Source organism: Propithecus coquereli, unplaced genomic scaffold (assembly GCF_000956105.1).
Source record: "Propithecus coquereli isolate 6110/MARCELLA unplaced genomic scaffold, Pcoq_1.0 Scaffold26, whole genome shotgun sequence".
NCBI classification, from domain to species: Eukaryota; Metazoa; Chordata; class Mammalia; order Primates; family Indriidae; genus Propithecus; species Propithecus coquereli.
In genome coordinates this window covers 4,535,870-4,553,368 of record NW_012148174.1, presented here as the reverse complement: position 1 = coordinate 4,553,368, position 17,499 = coordinate 4,535,870, and the positions used below count along the sequence as shown (strand labels likewise).

The following is a 17,499-nucleotide window of genomic DNA, read 5'->3' as shown; positions in this document are numbered from 1 at the left end:
ACTGGTGTTGTGAATGAGTGAGAGTAGGCCTGATCCATGACACTGTGTTCTGCACACAGAACGCATACTGGACGCCAGAAGAGCTGGGTTCTATTCTTCGTAGCTTTAAGCATGTCCCTTAACCTTATGCACTTTCCTTTCCAACTTGAAAATCTTAACCTAGAGGAAAGCATGCTGACATGGTCTAAGAATGAGAGAATGTGGACATTTGAGAAAGACCTGAAATAGTTAAAGGCATGGCCAGGCTTGGGAAAGGCTTACTGGGGCCACATGTTTTCCCAGAGTGTGACCTGCAGGCACACACCTGGGCTCGGTCAGGTTACAGCCCACTCCCTCCCACCCGCAGGTCAGGCCCTGGTCAATGACAGACCTAGGACCCTCCTTAATTAAGCATACCAATCTCCTAAAGCAACAAGAGGGTATTAGGGAATATTGGATGTCACTCAGTCTCTCTCTAGACTTCCTTTCCGTTTAATTATTTCAAAAGAAAAACACTAACTGTTAAAAAAAAAAAGTCAAAAATAACAAAAGCAAAGCCCCTTAAAGGAACAGATATCTGTAAAGTGTAAGTAATGGCTGCCTGGGCTTTTAACTGCCCTGTATTTGCTGCTGAAGTTGATGCCAAGTTGAATTTAGGCAGCTCTGGATTATCTATTCCCACTCGATGCCCTACTGATGCCTCATTTGGAAAATGTCAACGATCAGTCACCATCTGGTTTCATAAAAAAAAAAAAAAAAACATTTGGAAATTCTTATTTGATTCTTTCTTACTTAGAATCATTTTGTTGCTGCTGTCGTTGCTGTTGCTCCTTAAATGGAAAAGAAGCTGGTGGATGTTTAAAAACATTAATGCTGCTTTCCTGTTCAAGGAGAGATTTTCCTCAGAAGAGTCCCTAAATCATGATGGCTTTTGGGAATTTACCACATCAAAGAGAAGGGAGGGGGGCTTCATTTATCCAATGGGAATTGCAGGTATGTGGGATAGGCTCCCTCCAGCTAAAAATTTGATGAGTCAATTACAAGTTTATAATCTATCCCATGCAAAATACGTCACAAGGATTTAAATATAACAGAAGCTTTGCTATCCCTTTCAACAGAAAGTAGAAGTCAGATGATAAACTGCTGGAGTTTGATTTTTTAAATTTTTACTTAGTAATTATTCATTTACATGAAGTTCCTTTGTCCATCCTCTCTTGTTTCATCTCATCGATGGAAATTCCTTAAAAATATTACTGAATGATGTTTACAGTATCAGCCTCAGAATATTACTTAACACATTGCCCCATCTGAATTTTTTGACAAGCCCTTGATATCTGTATTGTTATTATTAATATTCCCATGAAGAAACATGCATCTAGAGAGGTTATGACTTGCTCAAGGCCACACAGTGAAACCCACTCTATTCTAAACTCTATAAGCCCATTTTCTTGCTAGTACGAGTCTTCGAAAGTGAAGTCTGAATTCAGTAACTCTTGTACCAATTCTTACAGTTCTTTGCTCTTTCCAATCGCCGCCTTCTAGGTTGTTTCCCGAGATACCTCCAGCCCTCTTGGCTAATAGCGTAACCTCTGATTTCTCACCATACTTCATCATTTTTGACAGTTCTGTTCCCCATTCTCTGTTCTTCCCCTCCTTCCAAGATGACAATTATCTAATCTGAAAACCTAAACGGTATGCATATTATTATGTGATAATAGCATAATTACCCAAGTCATAGTCTATATTTTTGCAGTTCAGCAGAGTTCTCCTAAATAAAAATGTTAGTCCAATGATTCAATCTGATGATAATGAGAATTAAAAACACAGGGGTAGACGTACAGAAACATATTCATAGTTTGATAACACACAAAACGAATAATTTAGGTAAGCAGCCACCTAACCTACACACATAGGATAGTCCAGCCCAAATATGAAGGCTGATATTTAGATAAAATTTGTTAATAAACATAAGTAATTATCAATATATGTATCTCCATAAAAGGAATAAAACGAAGTAATGAAATGGATGAAATTAGATTTTTCTTCCCTTGCAGGAGAAGATGTGATATTTAGGACAAATGTCCACCTTTAATGTAAGAAAAGCTTTCCGTTTGGGTCCCAGTTCAGTCATTTATAAATGCTGTGACCTTGAGTATGTTGTTTAATTCCTTTGGATCTCAGATGCATCATCCAAAAAGAAAACAAAAACAAAATTAAAAAAGAAATGATTATATCTTCCATATAGTAATGTTATAATATTAAAAATACTACCTGTAAAGCTCATAGATCAGTGCCTAGCACATAGTAGGCTTTCAAAAAATGGTGGCTTCTAGCCATAAAAAGGCAACTGTTTACAAGTTGCTATGTTTTATATCCTCTACAGAGAGAATAAACTTGAATTGAAAATTGAGTATAAAAAGATAGCAAATTCAGAAAATCAGAAGCCAAATATTTTTCAGAAGATGTGGATTTTCCCTAGGGTAAGATATTTCCCAGACAGGAAACGACAATGAGCTAACCATTCTTTAGGAGAAACGTAGGAGTTTTTGCCTCAAAAATTAATACTGTAGCTTCAAATTAAGCTCACTGCATGGAAAGCAAACTTGACTTTAAATCTCTCTTAGTCTTTACAATAAAAGTTACAGTTTCAGTGAACAGGTTCTTTCTATTAAACTCTAAACTTCACTGGCATAATTAAGACTCATTTAGAGTACAATTTACTTTGACATGGGGCAGGAGAGGCCGTAGTTAATTCCTTTTCCTTATTACCTCATAACCTTGGATGTGTTGAGAAGTGTTTCTGGGATGGAACAAGGAAGCCAGGTGTTCTTCACCCACTTTGTAAACATATCCGTTCTCAGGCTTAGGCTTCCCCCAAAGCAGGCAGCCACTGAGTAGCTGGCCTGCTCCATGTCTTGTCTTGAAAATGTACAGAACTGTTCAAGTGCAGCACTGAATGGGTGGTCAGAAGGCACAGAGCCCAACTTCCCACCAAGTGCAGATGCTCTCCCTGCATCCGCAGAAAAACTCTCTAGGAGGGAAATAGGAGCATTAAGATAACTGTATTTCTCTAAGCAAAGGGTGGCACTCTGTCTAAGCAGCTGCTGTTAGACTTGACTCATTTCTCTGGAGATACCAGGAATCACCTATTCCTAAAACAAAAAATAGATCCGATTCCTAAGAATAGTAGTAGGGTAGTTGGGAAATGACTTTCTAGAGGAGGATGGGAAGGAAATTTACATCTTTTTTTGACAAAGTGCACACTGAATGGTTCCTTGTTTAATTCATAAAAATATAAACAAATAATTTTATTATAAATCAAATTATTATAAAATATAATAGCTATCATCACTCTCTACAAAGTTCTTGTTAAGTATGAAAATCACACAAAATACATGAAATTATCAGTGCAGTTTTATAAACCAGGGATTTTGTCCTAAGGCTAGCCTCTATCAGTGGCACTGGCAAAAAGCAAATGTATTAATGTTTAGTTGAAAGATATTTGAAATACAAATATGTGGATTCAGGGCCAATGACAGTGTTTCTCTTTTCCCCTGTTACTCTACTCAAATGACATTTTAATTCCATCATTTGACATGTATTTGTTGAATAAATGAAATGTGCCAGGCACAGATCTAGATGCTCTGGATGCTCTCAATGCTGAGGATACAGCAGTGAAGAAAATAGAGACAAATCCCAGCTCACATGAAGTTTATGCTCTGCCAGTGAGAGAAAGGCCATCCACAGAGTATATGGGCAACTGTGTAGAATGTCAGACGGTGACCAGTACTAGTAAGTAAACAAAGCAAAGAAGGAAGATAAAAAGTGCTGCTCAGTGTGGAGTGGAGTAGGGTTACCCTTTTAAATAGGTTGAGCAGCAAAGTCCTCACTGAGAAAAGGAAATTTCATCAAGCGTGTACCCATCTCTAATATGGCCATGCAAAGAACATGAACATGAGACGTCTAGAAAGGAATATAGAAATGATGGAAAGGAGGGATCCTAAGAAGAGTCATATACTAAAGGAAATTGTTCCTTCAGTATGTTAAATAAAGGCAGGAGCAAGATTAGCCAAATTACCAATGCAATATATTTTTGCGGCAGCAAAGAGGATGAAACATAACATGGGCCATGGGAAGTGGGTGGATACAAGTAATGAAATGACCGTATGGAAAGTTTTCCATATATATATGGAAATATATATAATATATAATTATATGTGTTAACAATAAATATATATTATATATGTTTATAAATATATATATATTTTTCCCTACTCCTCATTCCAGACTCTGGAATGCAATACATTTTAGAGAAATGCCCACTTACTTGCCGGTTTGAGGGAATCATATTCCCCATTCTTTTTTTTTTTTTTTTGAGACAGAGTCTCACTGTGTTGCCCAGGCTAGAGTGCCGTGGCGTCATCCTAGCTCACAGCAACCTCAAACTCCTGGGCTCAAGCAATCCTCCTGCCTCAGCCTCCCGAGTAGCTGGGACTACAGGCATGCGCCACCATGCCCGGCTAATTTTTTCTATATATTTTTAGTTGTCCAATTAATTTCTTTCTATTTTTAGTAGAGATGGGGTCTCGCTCTTGCTCAGGCTGGTTTCGAACTCCTGAGCTCAAACAATCTGCCCACCTTGGCCTCCCAGAGAGCTTGGATTACACATATTCCCCATTCTTAACTAAAATATCAGGGACTCATATTTATGATACCTAAAAAGGAGCTCCAAATTGCAGTGGTAATTTGTAGATAGCATCCCACCTGCTACTTTCCTTTTATGTGTGTATGTATGCATGCATTTATGCATATAAGTCTACAGAAATACATTTCTGAAACTTGTTAAAAAAGAGGAAGTTCACTTATAACCAAATGTAAATTCTCCATTAGTACTTATAATACTAAGTAAAAGTCAGTCAGAATATAGAACTCTGTTAATGCTGTGGAAGTAAAAGAAAAAAGTAATGTAATCCAATTAAATATTTAATAATAGTGAAGAAAATCTATTTAGAAAATGAATACTCAGTTCTAGCAACTGATGTGATCGTGGGACCATGACAAACATTGGTTCACATTTGCACGTCTAAAGATGCTGGAATGAAAGAACTGAGTCAGATTCCTGCCTGGAAACTGTTGAACTAAAATGGAATTATCGGTGATGATCTTTTTCTACAGACAAATTTTTAATTTGGTTATTAGTAGGAATTAGAATTTGTAGGGGAACAAAGAAAGAACAGAGGAAAAATTCTCAAAGGGAAATCAGAGAAGGTAAAACAAGGGCATAGGAAGAGGGAAAATAAGCACGTACAATAGGGCCTAGATCTTGAGAAATTATCATTTAAAATAATAAATTTTGATTTATTTAAAATCCTAATGCTATTTTCTAGATTATTTAGATTACCTGGATTATTTGTTCACCAGGCGATGTGCATTTTTTCATCTTTAAGGAGTGTTTGTGTGAATGTTTGTGTGTTTGTGCCCTGTGCACAGTCTCTAATATTTTTGTTTGAACAAATATTAAAATGAAATGAGTTACTTTATGAGATTGACAGAGAAACAAACCCACTGTAGATATTCCAATGAAAGATGTACTTCATAGCCATTTTTCAATACTCATTGCAACTAAGTATACAGAATAACAAGGCACTTTAATCACAAGTTTTAAAGATAATTTTGAAATAATTTTATTTCTATATGAATATTCCACAGTGCGAGTTGCTTTAGAAAAGACGATCTTGTTTTTTTTTTATGTTACAAACATTGCCATATATATGCATACTAAATGATATTATGATTTTTTCCCTCAATAATTTCTCAAGAAGCGAAAACTACTTGAGGCATAAAACATTCCATAGAATTGACTGTGTTTCTCAGGTGTTTAAAATAATTTTGTTTTGTTTTTATTACTCCATGTTTTTGTATCACTTAAGAAGTTTACTGAAATTCATTGATTGATGCTTTGAAGCTGTTTAAATCTTGAACTTGTACTTACCCAGTTTTTGTAAAATGGTTGCAGCTATCTTCCGAGTAGAAGATTGTTATCTATGTATTTTTATTTTCATTTCCTACTGGCACATTACTATAGAATATGTAGCTGGAAGAATATTTGGAGTTACTTATGTATGCAGTCTATTTGGAAATGTGGTAAAGGGTTTTTACAGAATCTACTTACGCTAGAAGGTAGATTTCTTTACTATCTAATATATAAAATAATTAAAGTAGGAAACAAAAAATTCCAAACTGAATTTAGAAAACGTTTTTTTTTTTTTTACAACTTTTCCACTAAATTCATCATTGATATCAAGATATTGATATCCAAGATACATCTTTCCCCACACACATCATGGGGCATTAGTTTAAGTAATATTTGACTGTGAGATAGAAGTAAAAGAACCTGAAGTAACAGCACACAAAAAATCCTGAACCAGAATACCATTTTGTTCACTTGGAGGAGAAATATCACCTTGCCAAGTCTCGTTGAGTGTTTCATTGCTGCTTCTCTTCTCTCACGTGGCTTTGCCGCCTTTTCTGTTTAATCTCCTGCAGCGCTATGTTCTACCACGAAGAATCACACCCTAAAGCAGTATAACAATTGTATATCTTCTCTGACTCTTCTGCCCAAGAATTTGAGCTTTTTAACTACATTATTAACCTGAAGATAGATCATATGTCTTTTCTGAGTATAGTTTTCTATGTTCCGTGAGACAGTTCTAGAATTTTTTTCCAACTTTTCTGTTTCTACCATAGCACTATTGAGTGACTTTGAATTGGAATAAATAAATGTTTAAATATACTTTTAAAATAATTCACTCTCTCTCTTTTTCTTTCTCTATTTCTTCTGTCCCTTCCTCTCTCTCTCTTCCAGATTATTAGTTTATTAAATGTCTTTACACCCCAGAAAACGCTGGAGGAGTTCCAAGACGTGTAAGTAACAAAACTTATGAAGGAAGGAAGAGCACAGCCCTCAAATAGCTCAAGGGAAAATGACACACACACACACAAATAGATGAAATCCCTTGCAGAGAGCAAAGGTAGGTAAGAGCTGGGATCCAATGACAGAGACCCAATCATAAGTGGAGAAGATTCTGCTTGTGCTGTTACTTCTTATCAATAGAAAGACATGTCTGCCTCATTCTGGCCTATGGCTCTATGTACGTCATTGTTCCATGCTCTTGGCTCAGTCAGGGAAAGCTTATTTATTTATTATCATTAATTGATTCCAGGAGCTTTCTAGAATGAGTCAATTTGCCTTGAGAAATAGTAATAAAAGGGACATGATACAATTATCTTTATTCTTTATTTCTATTTTTGTGGTGCCTTTGATTCTGTGCAAGAAGAGTCTTCCTAGAAGCATAGTGGTGATAAGCAGAGGAGAGGAAGTGATTCCCTTCCACATTTTCTTCTTCTTTAACACAGATATGTTGAATTTAATGGGAGAAATGATTCGGAATTTTTTTCTTGCCTATAATTATAATACTCAGGAGAGTGTTGAGGGTATACAGGGAAAAGTGAGAGCAAGATGAAGGTAAAAAATATATGAGCATGAACCACATACTAATAAATGCTGCTTCTATTAGCAACCTGGTGGTAGAGTTACTATAGCTAACACACATGCAATACTTGGAAATTTTTCATATTCTTGCTTCAGTCAAAGGCAGAGCTGGGAAGTTCAGAAGACTTACAAAGTTAGGAGAGGATTATGACTAAATTGAAGGACTTCATAGATCTTGTGACCTGGAACTAACATTGTGGATTTACCTTCTAGTTACTTAGTAATGGAACTGATGGATGCCAACTTATGTCAGGTGATTCAGATGGAATTAGACCACGAGCGAATGTCTTACCTGCTATACCAAATGCTATGTGGCATTAAGCACCTCCACTCTGCTGGAATTATTCACAGGGTAAGAACACCTACTCTAGAATTATAATTAAGATGCTTTCAGAGAAGAGAAAGAGCAACTATAGAGTATTTCCTTTATGCTTGGGTCTTGGGCAAATATAATATACTTCCTTATTTCTTTGATAATAGGATTAGCATGTAGTTCACTAATATGTAGAAGGAAATTCTAACTATACTGTAGTTGATCTTGTTTAATGTTATGTTCAGCTTGTTGAGAGGCAGCTTCTGAGAAGCCTTGTGCTTTGTTCCTCCTTGATTGGCAGAGGCCATGCGTGGTGCTGGAATAAGACCATTCAATTCCATTTCCATAGACAGCTGCCCTAATCTGCTCTTCTGTCAGACCTAGAAATGAAATATAAATAAAAGATTTACATTTCTCTAAGGAGAAACCTAACAGATGACAATAAATGATATATGTTTTCTATTTTTATATATAGTTTAAATGTTTTTCTATTGTTTTCTTTTCCCAAAAGGAGCCTAAATTGTAAAAATGGTAATACAATTCTCTTCTGGCTTTAAAAAACTTACTGGGCATATTTAAAAAAACCCAAAAACTAATTGTTTCCTTCTTTGTGGCAGTAATCAGTTGCCTTATATAGGAATTTGCAGGCAAGGGGGACCCCATCAGTGCTATTGCAAGGCTGTTTTTTTGGTTTAGTTGATGGAAATCATATGTTCCATTTGGCACTGGCTTTTAATTTCTTCCCTGTTCCTACTGGCAGGATTTAAAACCAAGCAACATTGTAGTCAAGTCTGATTGCACATTGAAAATCCTGGACTTTGGATTGGCCAGGACAGCAGGCACAAGCTTCATGATGACTCCGTATGTGGTGACACGTTATTACAGAGCCCCTGAAGTCATCTTGGGAATGGGCTACAAGGAGAACGGTAGGGATGCTTCTGAGCAGCAGCATCAAGTACCATGTGTAAAATGGGTATACATTTCAGATAGCCAAGAGTCATGTTCTCTTTCATGTATATGATTTTTTAAAAAAATAGGGCTGCTAGCTTTCATATTCAGAGTTTTTTAAATACAACTGGTAAGAATCACTCATTAAAAATATGAAGAATGTTTCTGAGAAGAACATATGCAATATGTTATTTTGATGAGAATATTTCCTATAAGTAATGAGCCACATTAAAAAACATATCCAATATACTTAGGAATTCAAATGGTTTTAAATTAGGATTGTATATATGTACTGAAAGTATCTTTCATACTTATTTTTATATTCTATTCCATTTAGTTCCCAGCAGGCTATTTTTATAAATTCTATAAAAATAATCAGAATATTTTTATGTACAGGTGCTACGGGGAGGGTATTTTATGAAACTTCCCTGGCCACTGAAGTTTACAAAAACTTCTTTGTGTACTTCCAGATTAGAGGACAGACAATACTTTTGTGCATTTGAACAGAGGAAGGGAAAAAGTCAAGCTCAGAAGGTCAGGTTCATCTTGGTGGGCAGTGTCAAAGTTCTGGTACCTTTTGACTCAGAAGAGATATATCAAGCCCTCCTCCCAAGCCTTCCTCCCACATCTAATTTATTCAGAAAAGAAGATACTTATACACATTCTCTACAAGTTATTTTTAAAAAGTCAAAGGGGAAACAAAGAAAAGTCAAGAATCAAGAATGCACAGAGGACTGGAGGGGAGATGTCTGAATTTGCCTATTTTGGCTTTGGCATTAAAAATCCCTCCTCCTTCTCTCACTAGAAGGAGTTGCAAGTTGCTGTCTCAGTGTTTTGGCTTCTCTAAGTCTGTGGAGAAGGCATGCCTAGCACCCTTGTGCTGGCCTCCCGGCAGCGGGAGGAAGGTTATCATGCAGAAAAACCCGCTTGCTCCCACATCAGGCATGCCCGCTGTCCTGTGCACCTAACCCTGCCTTCCTTCCCCACGGAACAATTCAGCCTAATGTTTCTGCCCCAAAGTTCCCTTTGTCCTTAATAAAAAGCAAGTTGGAAGGGGGTAAAGGTTGGTAGAAGGTAAAGCATGTTTGCCTAACGAGTATGACAATTTGGAAATAAATATATGTCTATAACAATTTTTAACACCTTTAATGCTTTTTTTCACTTTACTTCCAGATGACATCTTTATACGTGTGCTAATTCATCATATATCTTTTTTTCTTGAAATGTTTCAAATAGAAACTAAAACCGATGTTTATTTACAAAGATAACTTCTGAAGGAAAAGCTAAGTCCCAAACACCAGGGATTCCAATTTTTCTGCCTGCAAACTCTAGTCCCAGTCATTTCCTAGTTTCTTGGATTTGGTTCAATGTACCGTATTTTGGACCCATAAATAAATAAATAAATAAACAAACAAATAATAAGGTGGTCTCTTGTTGCCCTATTACATGTAAATGAATAGAATAGAAGTGGAAACAGCCAGCCCTACAGGTTAATATTATTTTCTCTGCATCCAGCAGATGACATCAAAAACTCCTCAGTCACCTGCCACAAGATATTTTGGTTTAGCTACTGCTTTTCCATGTCCCCAGTGTCACCACTGTGTGGCACTACTGAGGCAATCTAATGCACCCCTAAAGCAATTTTTTAAATGTTAATTTGAGTTCTCATACTAGACACTGACTGTTAATGTAATAGTATAGCGCTGGTTTTAATTCGTTTTTTGGCCAACTTTTGGTGGGAGGTGAAAATTGTACCTTCTAATCAAACTGTTCTTTTTCTTCCTCCTTCAGAAGTCAATTATCTTAGTTAACTTTACTTTCCTCCCTTTTCTTCACTACCCTCTCTCTCCTGTTCTAGTGGATATATGGTCTGTGGGATGCATTATGGGAGAAATGGTTCGCCACAAAATCCTCTTTCCAGGAAGGGACTGTATCCTTGTGCCTTTTGCTACAGCTTTACCTGTTTTGTTCTCTCTCCCTTTAAACACATAATGATTTTACCAGGAGAGTAAAGATAGAAGCAAAGAGTTGGGTAAGTGGTGTCATTATAATAAAAAAGTGATGATTTCTATAATCTGACCAGTACTGAAAATTACCTACCACAATGATTTCTTTTAATTAAATTTTCAATGGGCTTTTTTCTTCTTAAATTATTTTCTTGCCTGTAACTCAAAATAGCAATGCCGTCTTTTTCCTAAATAGCAGAGGCCACTAGACCCCAAATGAGTAAAATATATTTATTTTTATAACTAGGAAAAGAAGTCTCTATTTGCAAGTCATTTTCCATCTCCATTCTAAAACTATTTTATGCTTCTGCAACATTGAGACACTCTCCTTGCTGACATCCTAAGCTTCTATCTATGGCTTCATTGATTTAAATTACACTTGACACTATATCGAATCTTTAATAGGTCATATAGCATATCCTCCTCAAATAATTGTAATTATTCAAATTGCCAGAGGTCAGGTGAGTTTAGGGTTGTCTCACTTGATTTGGAGATGTGACATAAACATAGATACTTGTTTTTCCAACTGAATTTAGAATTTTATAAAGCAGTGTTGATTTGAGTTCTACCACTGAGTCCTGTCATAGATTCCATCGCAATTTCTTGGAGAGCCATCCATGATTTAGAATTAATAAATGAGCCGGTATGTTTCTTAAATGGCCAAAAGTTCACTCTCTAATAAAGGCACACATTTGGGTTTGTAACATATAGACAATAAAGTTTACATATTAATACGAGAATGTACTTTCATAAATACAAAGGTACCTTGCTAACAAACACTAGTGCAAATCTAATTACAAGAATATTTGACAACTTTAGCAATAATAATTCAGGATTGAATTTAGAATATTTATTACATATGAATTTTTTGGAAATTGGCAATGAACATATGGTCCACAATGCTTATTAACCTTTCCATTTGATTGATAAGAAAGCTCTATTAAGGAAGCCTTTTATTATGTAGGAAAGATTATGGTTTTTTATTTAAGTAGAAAAAATGGCCAATAGTACAAAAAATTGACTCAATAAGAATTTGACACTATAATGAACATGCATTTAGGCATTTATTCATTCTGCTGGATATTAATGAGATATTCTCTAAATTCTACTAGTAACATAAGAGTAATGACATGTTCCAGAACTGCACTGCCCACTAAGGTATATTACTAGCTGCATGTGGCATTTCAGCACTTTAAATTACAGCTAGTTTGAGTTGAGATGTATTATATGTGTAATATGCACACAAGATTTCTAAGATATTTAAAAAATATATATAAAATATATCATTAATAATTTTAATTGATTATGTGTTAAAATGATAATATTTTGAATGTATTGGGTTAAATACAAGTACATATGTTGTTACAATTAAGATTACCCGTTTCTTACTCTTTTTAATGTGGATATTAAACTTAAAATTACAGATATGATTCGTATTTACGACTATCATTTTTCTTTTGGACAGTGCTGGTCTAGAACATGAGATAACCAAATGGCAGCCTTTTATTTACAACCAGTCTTACAGTCTTGAATCACTGTGAGTTCCATGTTCCTTTGTTATCTATAGTGTAAAGTTCCATTTTCACCATCAAATATGACTACTTAGGAAAATTCATTTTACTTTACATTACTTGTTTATAGTTTGGAGATCAATTATATACCTACTGTAGTTGATTTGAACAATATTATTATCTACATTCATCCTAAAATGTACTGATTTTATTCAAAAGTAGAAATTATTTTCTTTATGCTTTTGCCTTTGGGTATAATACATTTTAGACAATAAAAGAAACCTCTCAGTCAATACTCAGTGTGAAGTTGCACAGCCACGTTTCTATAATGCACTCGTTAGTGAAAAATAAAGTCACAGGATCTTTCACTTCCATGTGACATTTTTGTTACATGTCACTTGATTTCCACATAGCAAGCTGGTTCTCTGAGATCTAATTTAGCTCTTCGAGCATTTATCAGGGTTACTTTCTGTCTATTTTGACAGCATCAAATTTAAAAGCCAAAAAAGTAGGAAAAACCAAAGCATTTTTAATCTAAGTTAACCCTTCAATAAACAAACAAAGATAATAGCACCCTATTGATAATTCTGTATTCTTCTGAAAATTGTTCTCTTGGAGGTCCCTTTAAAATATTTGCAACTGGAATTGTGTAAAAATCAATACATAAAATTTATATCTTTTATATGTTTGATCCTAGGAATTTAAATAATCTCTTAATAATCTCTAATTTAAATAATTTAAATAATCTCTAGTACAAAAACGTAGATTGTAATAAGGATTTGTGTTCTGTATTCCTTTATATCAGGTAACAATTACATAGTACATTGGCCTTTGACAGCCTGGTGCTGGATGTGATAATGACTCTGCATGTGGCCCTAAAAGTAAAATGGGAAGTTGCATAAAGATATTTACGGTGAAAAATTTCTTGCTTAAGTTAAATTTTACTTAAATATGGGTAAATAATTTCCAGTGAAATGATTTAGAAGAAATGCTATCTCTTTAAAAACGTTTCCATTTTGATTTAAGTTCTTAGGTCATTTTACCTATAATTAAAATTAGAATTTAATGTTTTGAGTTATGGCTACATTTAAAAAATTAAGTGCAGAAATCCCTATTAAACAGTGGACTCTATGTGCTTTGTGAACTTTGAGTGGAATTGTTTTATTAATCTTTAATTGAAATTATTATCACTTTACGAGTAAGACTTCCTACCAATAATTGGGAGATCAATTGAGCTAACTTCACTAACCATGATGATCAGTTGCAAGGCTGAGGGCTGATGGAGTTTATTTATGGGGAGAAGATTTTTACCAATATTTTAGCCTATTGAAATGATTCTAACATTTATTGAAAGTGATATCAGAGTTTAATATATGCTAATTGATACCATGACGACTTTCATGATTCTGCAGAGATTAAAAACAATCAGAGATTTTCTTGACTTTCTCTTAGAATTACTCATAGTAATTTATGTTAAATTACTTTGAGGCTGAAAAATGATGTGATAATACTTTATCATCATAACCAACATTATTCCTCTCTATTCAAAAAAACTTTTTAATCTGAATCCCAAGCAAAATTAGTAAAACGCCTTGACAAATCAGGAAATCTTATGGAATTGTCATTGATGACTAAAGTTTTAACTACTTTCCTACATTCAGACTGTCTTTGCATTTTGAGAAACATTATGGGGGATATTTGGTGATTGATATGATCCAGATGATATCAGAGGTCACTTTCTTGATTACTAAATTAGAATGTTGACAAAATAAATAAAATTTTAAAAATTGAAACAATACTTATTTGCTTTTCCATGCATTAGTTTGCTAATTACTTTAATATCCAAAGGACTATTTCTAAGATTCTTATTGTGTAAAGAGTGTCTTAATTATACCTATATTATCATACACTCAATATCGCTAGTTTTATGATTAAAACACATTTCATAGCATATATGTTGACATAATATGGTATGTTGTATTATTAAAAATTCTTAGACCCATGCTGACTTTCAAGTTAGAGAGTAGTAAATATGCCAAGTCTATTATTTTCTTTACGTAGTCCAAAGAAGAGATAAATCAATGAGTTTCCCTTTCACTCATATTTTGTTCCTTCCATTAAAATTTACAGTAAAGCAGTTTTTACAATACTTTCTTAGAAATTTTTTCTGAGAACTTTCCAGTCATTCACACCCTCCATCCACCTCAAACTTCAACCAGGGCATGCCACCTTCTTGATTACCAAAGGCTCCTGTAATACCAGCATACTTTTCACAAGCTCTTTTCTTAGCCCTGAATTCTTCAACCTTTGTTTTTTCCATTCTACCTCAAATGGCAGGACCTTCTTTGAGCAAACCCTGTAATGTCCTTTTATCTAGAGTTCTTGGCCAGAGTTCTCTGGACATGAGTGATGTTAAAGATAGGCACACCATGCTCATTTGAAAATTCCAGACCTCAAGTATAGTATCTCTAATTAAAGCTGACAGTTGGACTGCTAAAACATCCCCTCTTGCCTTTCCCTCTGAAGAACAAGAGATTTCGATTAGAATGAAAAACATATACCTATAACCTTGCCAGGGAGCTAAGGGCATGAAGTAACATGTGAATGGTTTTCCAAAAATATATTTGAAGAAATAAAGAAAACAACTGAGTGCCTTCTCTTTTTAAATCTTAAATATGAAAATTAGGAAGGATAAAAGTAAAATGAACAAAAATTGGTGGGTACAGATTGTTATATCCATCTATTACAGAGACATTTCTTAATCTTTCTTACTTCTTTGAAATAACCTTGCTTACTTCCTAATAAACTTTTGCAACTAATACCTTACTATATAGTCAAAGTTTTTTCCTCAGTATTGAGGCAATACACGGTTATCTCAAATGATATAAAATTTATGGCTTTAAATAAAGTTTGGGATGTAAAAATTCAGTAGGTATTTTTTCACATCTATAAGCAAATTGCAGATAATCACAAACATATTTTTAGAAATAAAATATTACTTTTTTGAATTTGTTTAAAAGAATATATTTTTACCATTGTTTGCCTACTACTCTTCTCTTTATTATCATTTTATGAAAATATGAATAAGACATGATTAGAATGAGAGCTGGAGATTCTGAGATTGTAAAGAAGTAAAAACAAATTTAATAGGTAGACTCAAGAAGAAAATTTTTCTCTCATTTCCTGTCATTAGAATATTTAGCATTGTGTTCCATGAATTGTTGCTTATTTTTCTACTTAGATATATGTGTGCAAAATATGTACATTCTTAGTTTATTTGTGCATATAGGTAGTCTTGTATAATTCCATCTTTGAACTAAAGTTTAAAATAAATTTATTATTTTTGAAACATAAAAATTTCAAAGAAATGTTCTGATTTTAGAAAACTATATTAAATCTTCTTGCTATTGTACTTTGAGGTATTGATTGAAAGAGAATCTATGAAAGCACATTCTCTAAATCCTGTGCTAAATAAAAGCATAATTGGGTGTGTTAAAGAGAAAGGCAGTGTAATTTCAGAAATTGTGTTAAAAGAGCCACATAATCTCCTAGATAGGAAACATTTTCCAGGTTGCTGGATAGAAGTTCATGTAGTCCAAAAATTATTTAGTAACAGATCATGATCCAAGCCATTAGACAGAGTATGAAAATAGCAATGTCGTGCTTTATTTATTTAGATTTAACTACCAGGGCCTATATTATATCATTTCTATCTCTTGGCTAGAAGTAGAAAGAAAACAATTTAGTATTAGCTAATTTCTGACAAATAATATGACATGAGATTTTCAGAGGTTCTCACTCAGAAAATTAATAACCATATTTTAGTAACACCAAAACTTACTTAACATTTCCCCTAAAAAAAAGTGACTCAGTATCTGAGTGTTACAATTGCAAATGAATTTGCTCTTTTCTTGTGGGAATACTGATGATGAGAGGGAGGATGTGATGAATCAAAATCATAAAAACTGCCAGAATTCTAGCTGGGCAGCATTAGTGTGCAGAACTCTGTGGAGACCCAAATACTGTATCAGATTGTCTCAGAGAGCACAGAATCCAGTTTCCAACAGTGATCGAATTTGCTAATTAATTCTAAAATCTAGGCACAGTCAGTATTCATTGTATTATTTTGAAAATTTCATAAAATAATCTAGTCTACCTTGATAAGCAGAAATATAGAGATATTATTAATATATACTAATCTATATTATATTGGTATGCATATATACTGGCATATATATTAGTAGAAGGAAGGCTTACCGCTACTTCCAACTCCCTGCCCAAGAAGATTTAGTATCAAATTCTTTTATTACCTATTTCCTGTTCGTTGGGATGTCAAATTCATGAAATTTGATATAATGGCTTTATCTTGAACAGTCCTATCTTTAGTACATAAAAATCCACATAAATTTTTGTGCATATATTCCACTCTTGTAATTCAAGATGACAAAGCTTAGCATTTCCAGGCACAAGGCTTAGCTCTTAGGTGGCATAAGAATGGATACTCTTTAGGAATAGTGAATGGTGAGTAAAGTTAAAATGGAAATTAGAAAGGTTTCCAGGGTATTATCACCCAGAAATATACATTAAAATAAAGAAAATGGAATTTGATATGTACATCTGAAGTTCAGATCTGAGTTTATATTTCCATATTACTTTTTATGCAAAAGATTTGTGATCTATTAAGTCTATTTTGAGTTCTGACCATGAAGATAAATTTCATAGAATGTTCTCATTTTACTTTGGAATTTCAGTATCCCACAGAACCACACAAAAGAGGACTGGGAGATATACCAGTTATTCAACCAACAATGTTCTAGAACCAACTGAGATTAAAGCAATACAGGGACTAGGATTCCATTTAGGCCATCTGTGATTGTTGATGCTGTTGTTTAAAGGCATATGTGAAGCACAGTAAAAAAAAAAAAAAAAAAATTGATTTTAGTCTGAAAGATAAAATTGTCCAATTGTAGGAGAGGAATGGTTCAGGATTACAGGTTATAGTCACACATTTTTAATGTTATTTGGATGAGGAAACAGAGTAATTCCTGTGTAGACAGTGAAGAGAAGTTCCATAGAGTCAATGGTGATTCAATATGTAGGACAGCTTTCTAAGTATTAATAGTTTCAACAATAAAATGAATTACCTAATGAGTGGTGAGTTTTCATCATGGGAAAGATTTCTTAAATATA

At 34.1% G+C, this 17,499-nt stretch overlaps 1 protein-coding gene across 6 annotated transcripts in view; it reads left to right on the top strand.

Moving 5' to 3' along the window:
• MAPK10 (mitogen-activated protein kinase 10) overlaps positions 1-17,499 on the top strand; it is a 213,978-nt gene that overhangs the window by 148,631 nt on the left and 47,848 nt on the right. For 4 of the 6 annotated variants that reach the window (XM_012647222.1, XM_012647217.1, XM_012647219.1 and 1 more), the window contains 4 exons: positions 6,845-6,903; positions 7,745-7,883; positions 8,605-8,770; positions 10,651-10,722. In XM_012647222.1, coding sequence (XP_012502676.1) covers positions 6,845-6,903; positions 7,745-7,883; positions 8,605-8,770; positions 10,651-10,722 — 436 coding nt within the window. The remainder of the gene's footprint in view (positions 1-6,844; positions 6,904-7,744; positions 7,884-8,604; positions 8,771-10,650; positions 10,723-17,499) is intronic. The other 2 variants (XM_012647223.1, XM_012647218.1) reach the window with 2 other exon arrangements.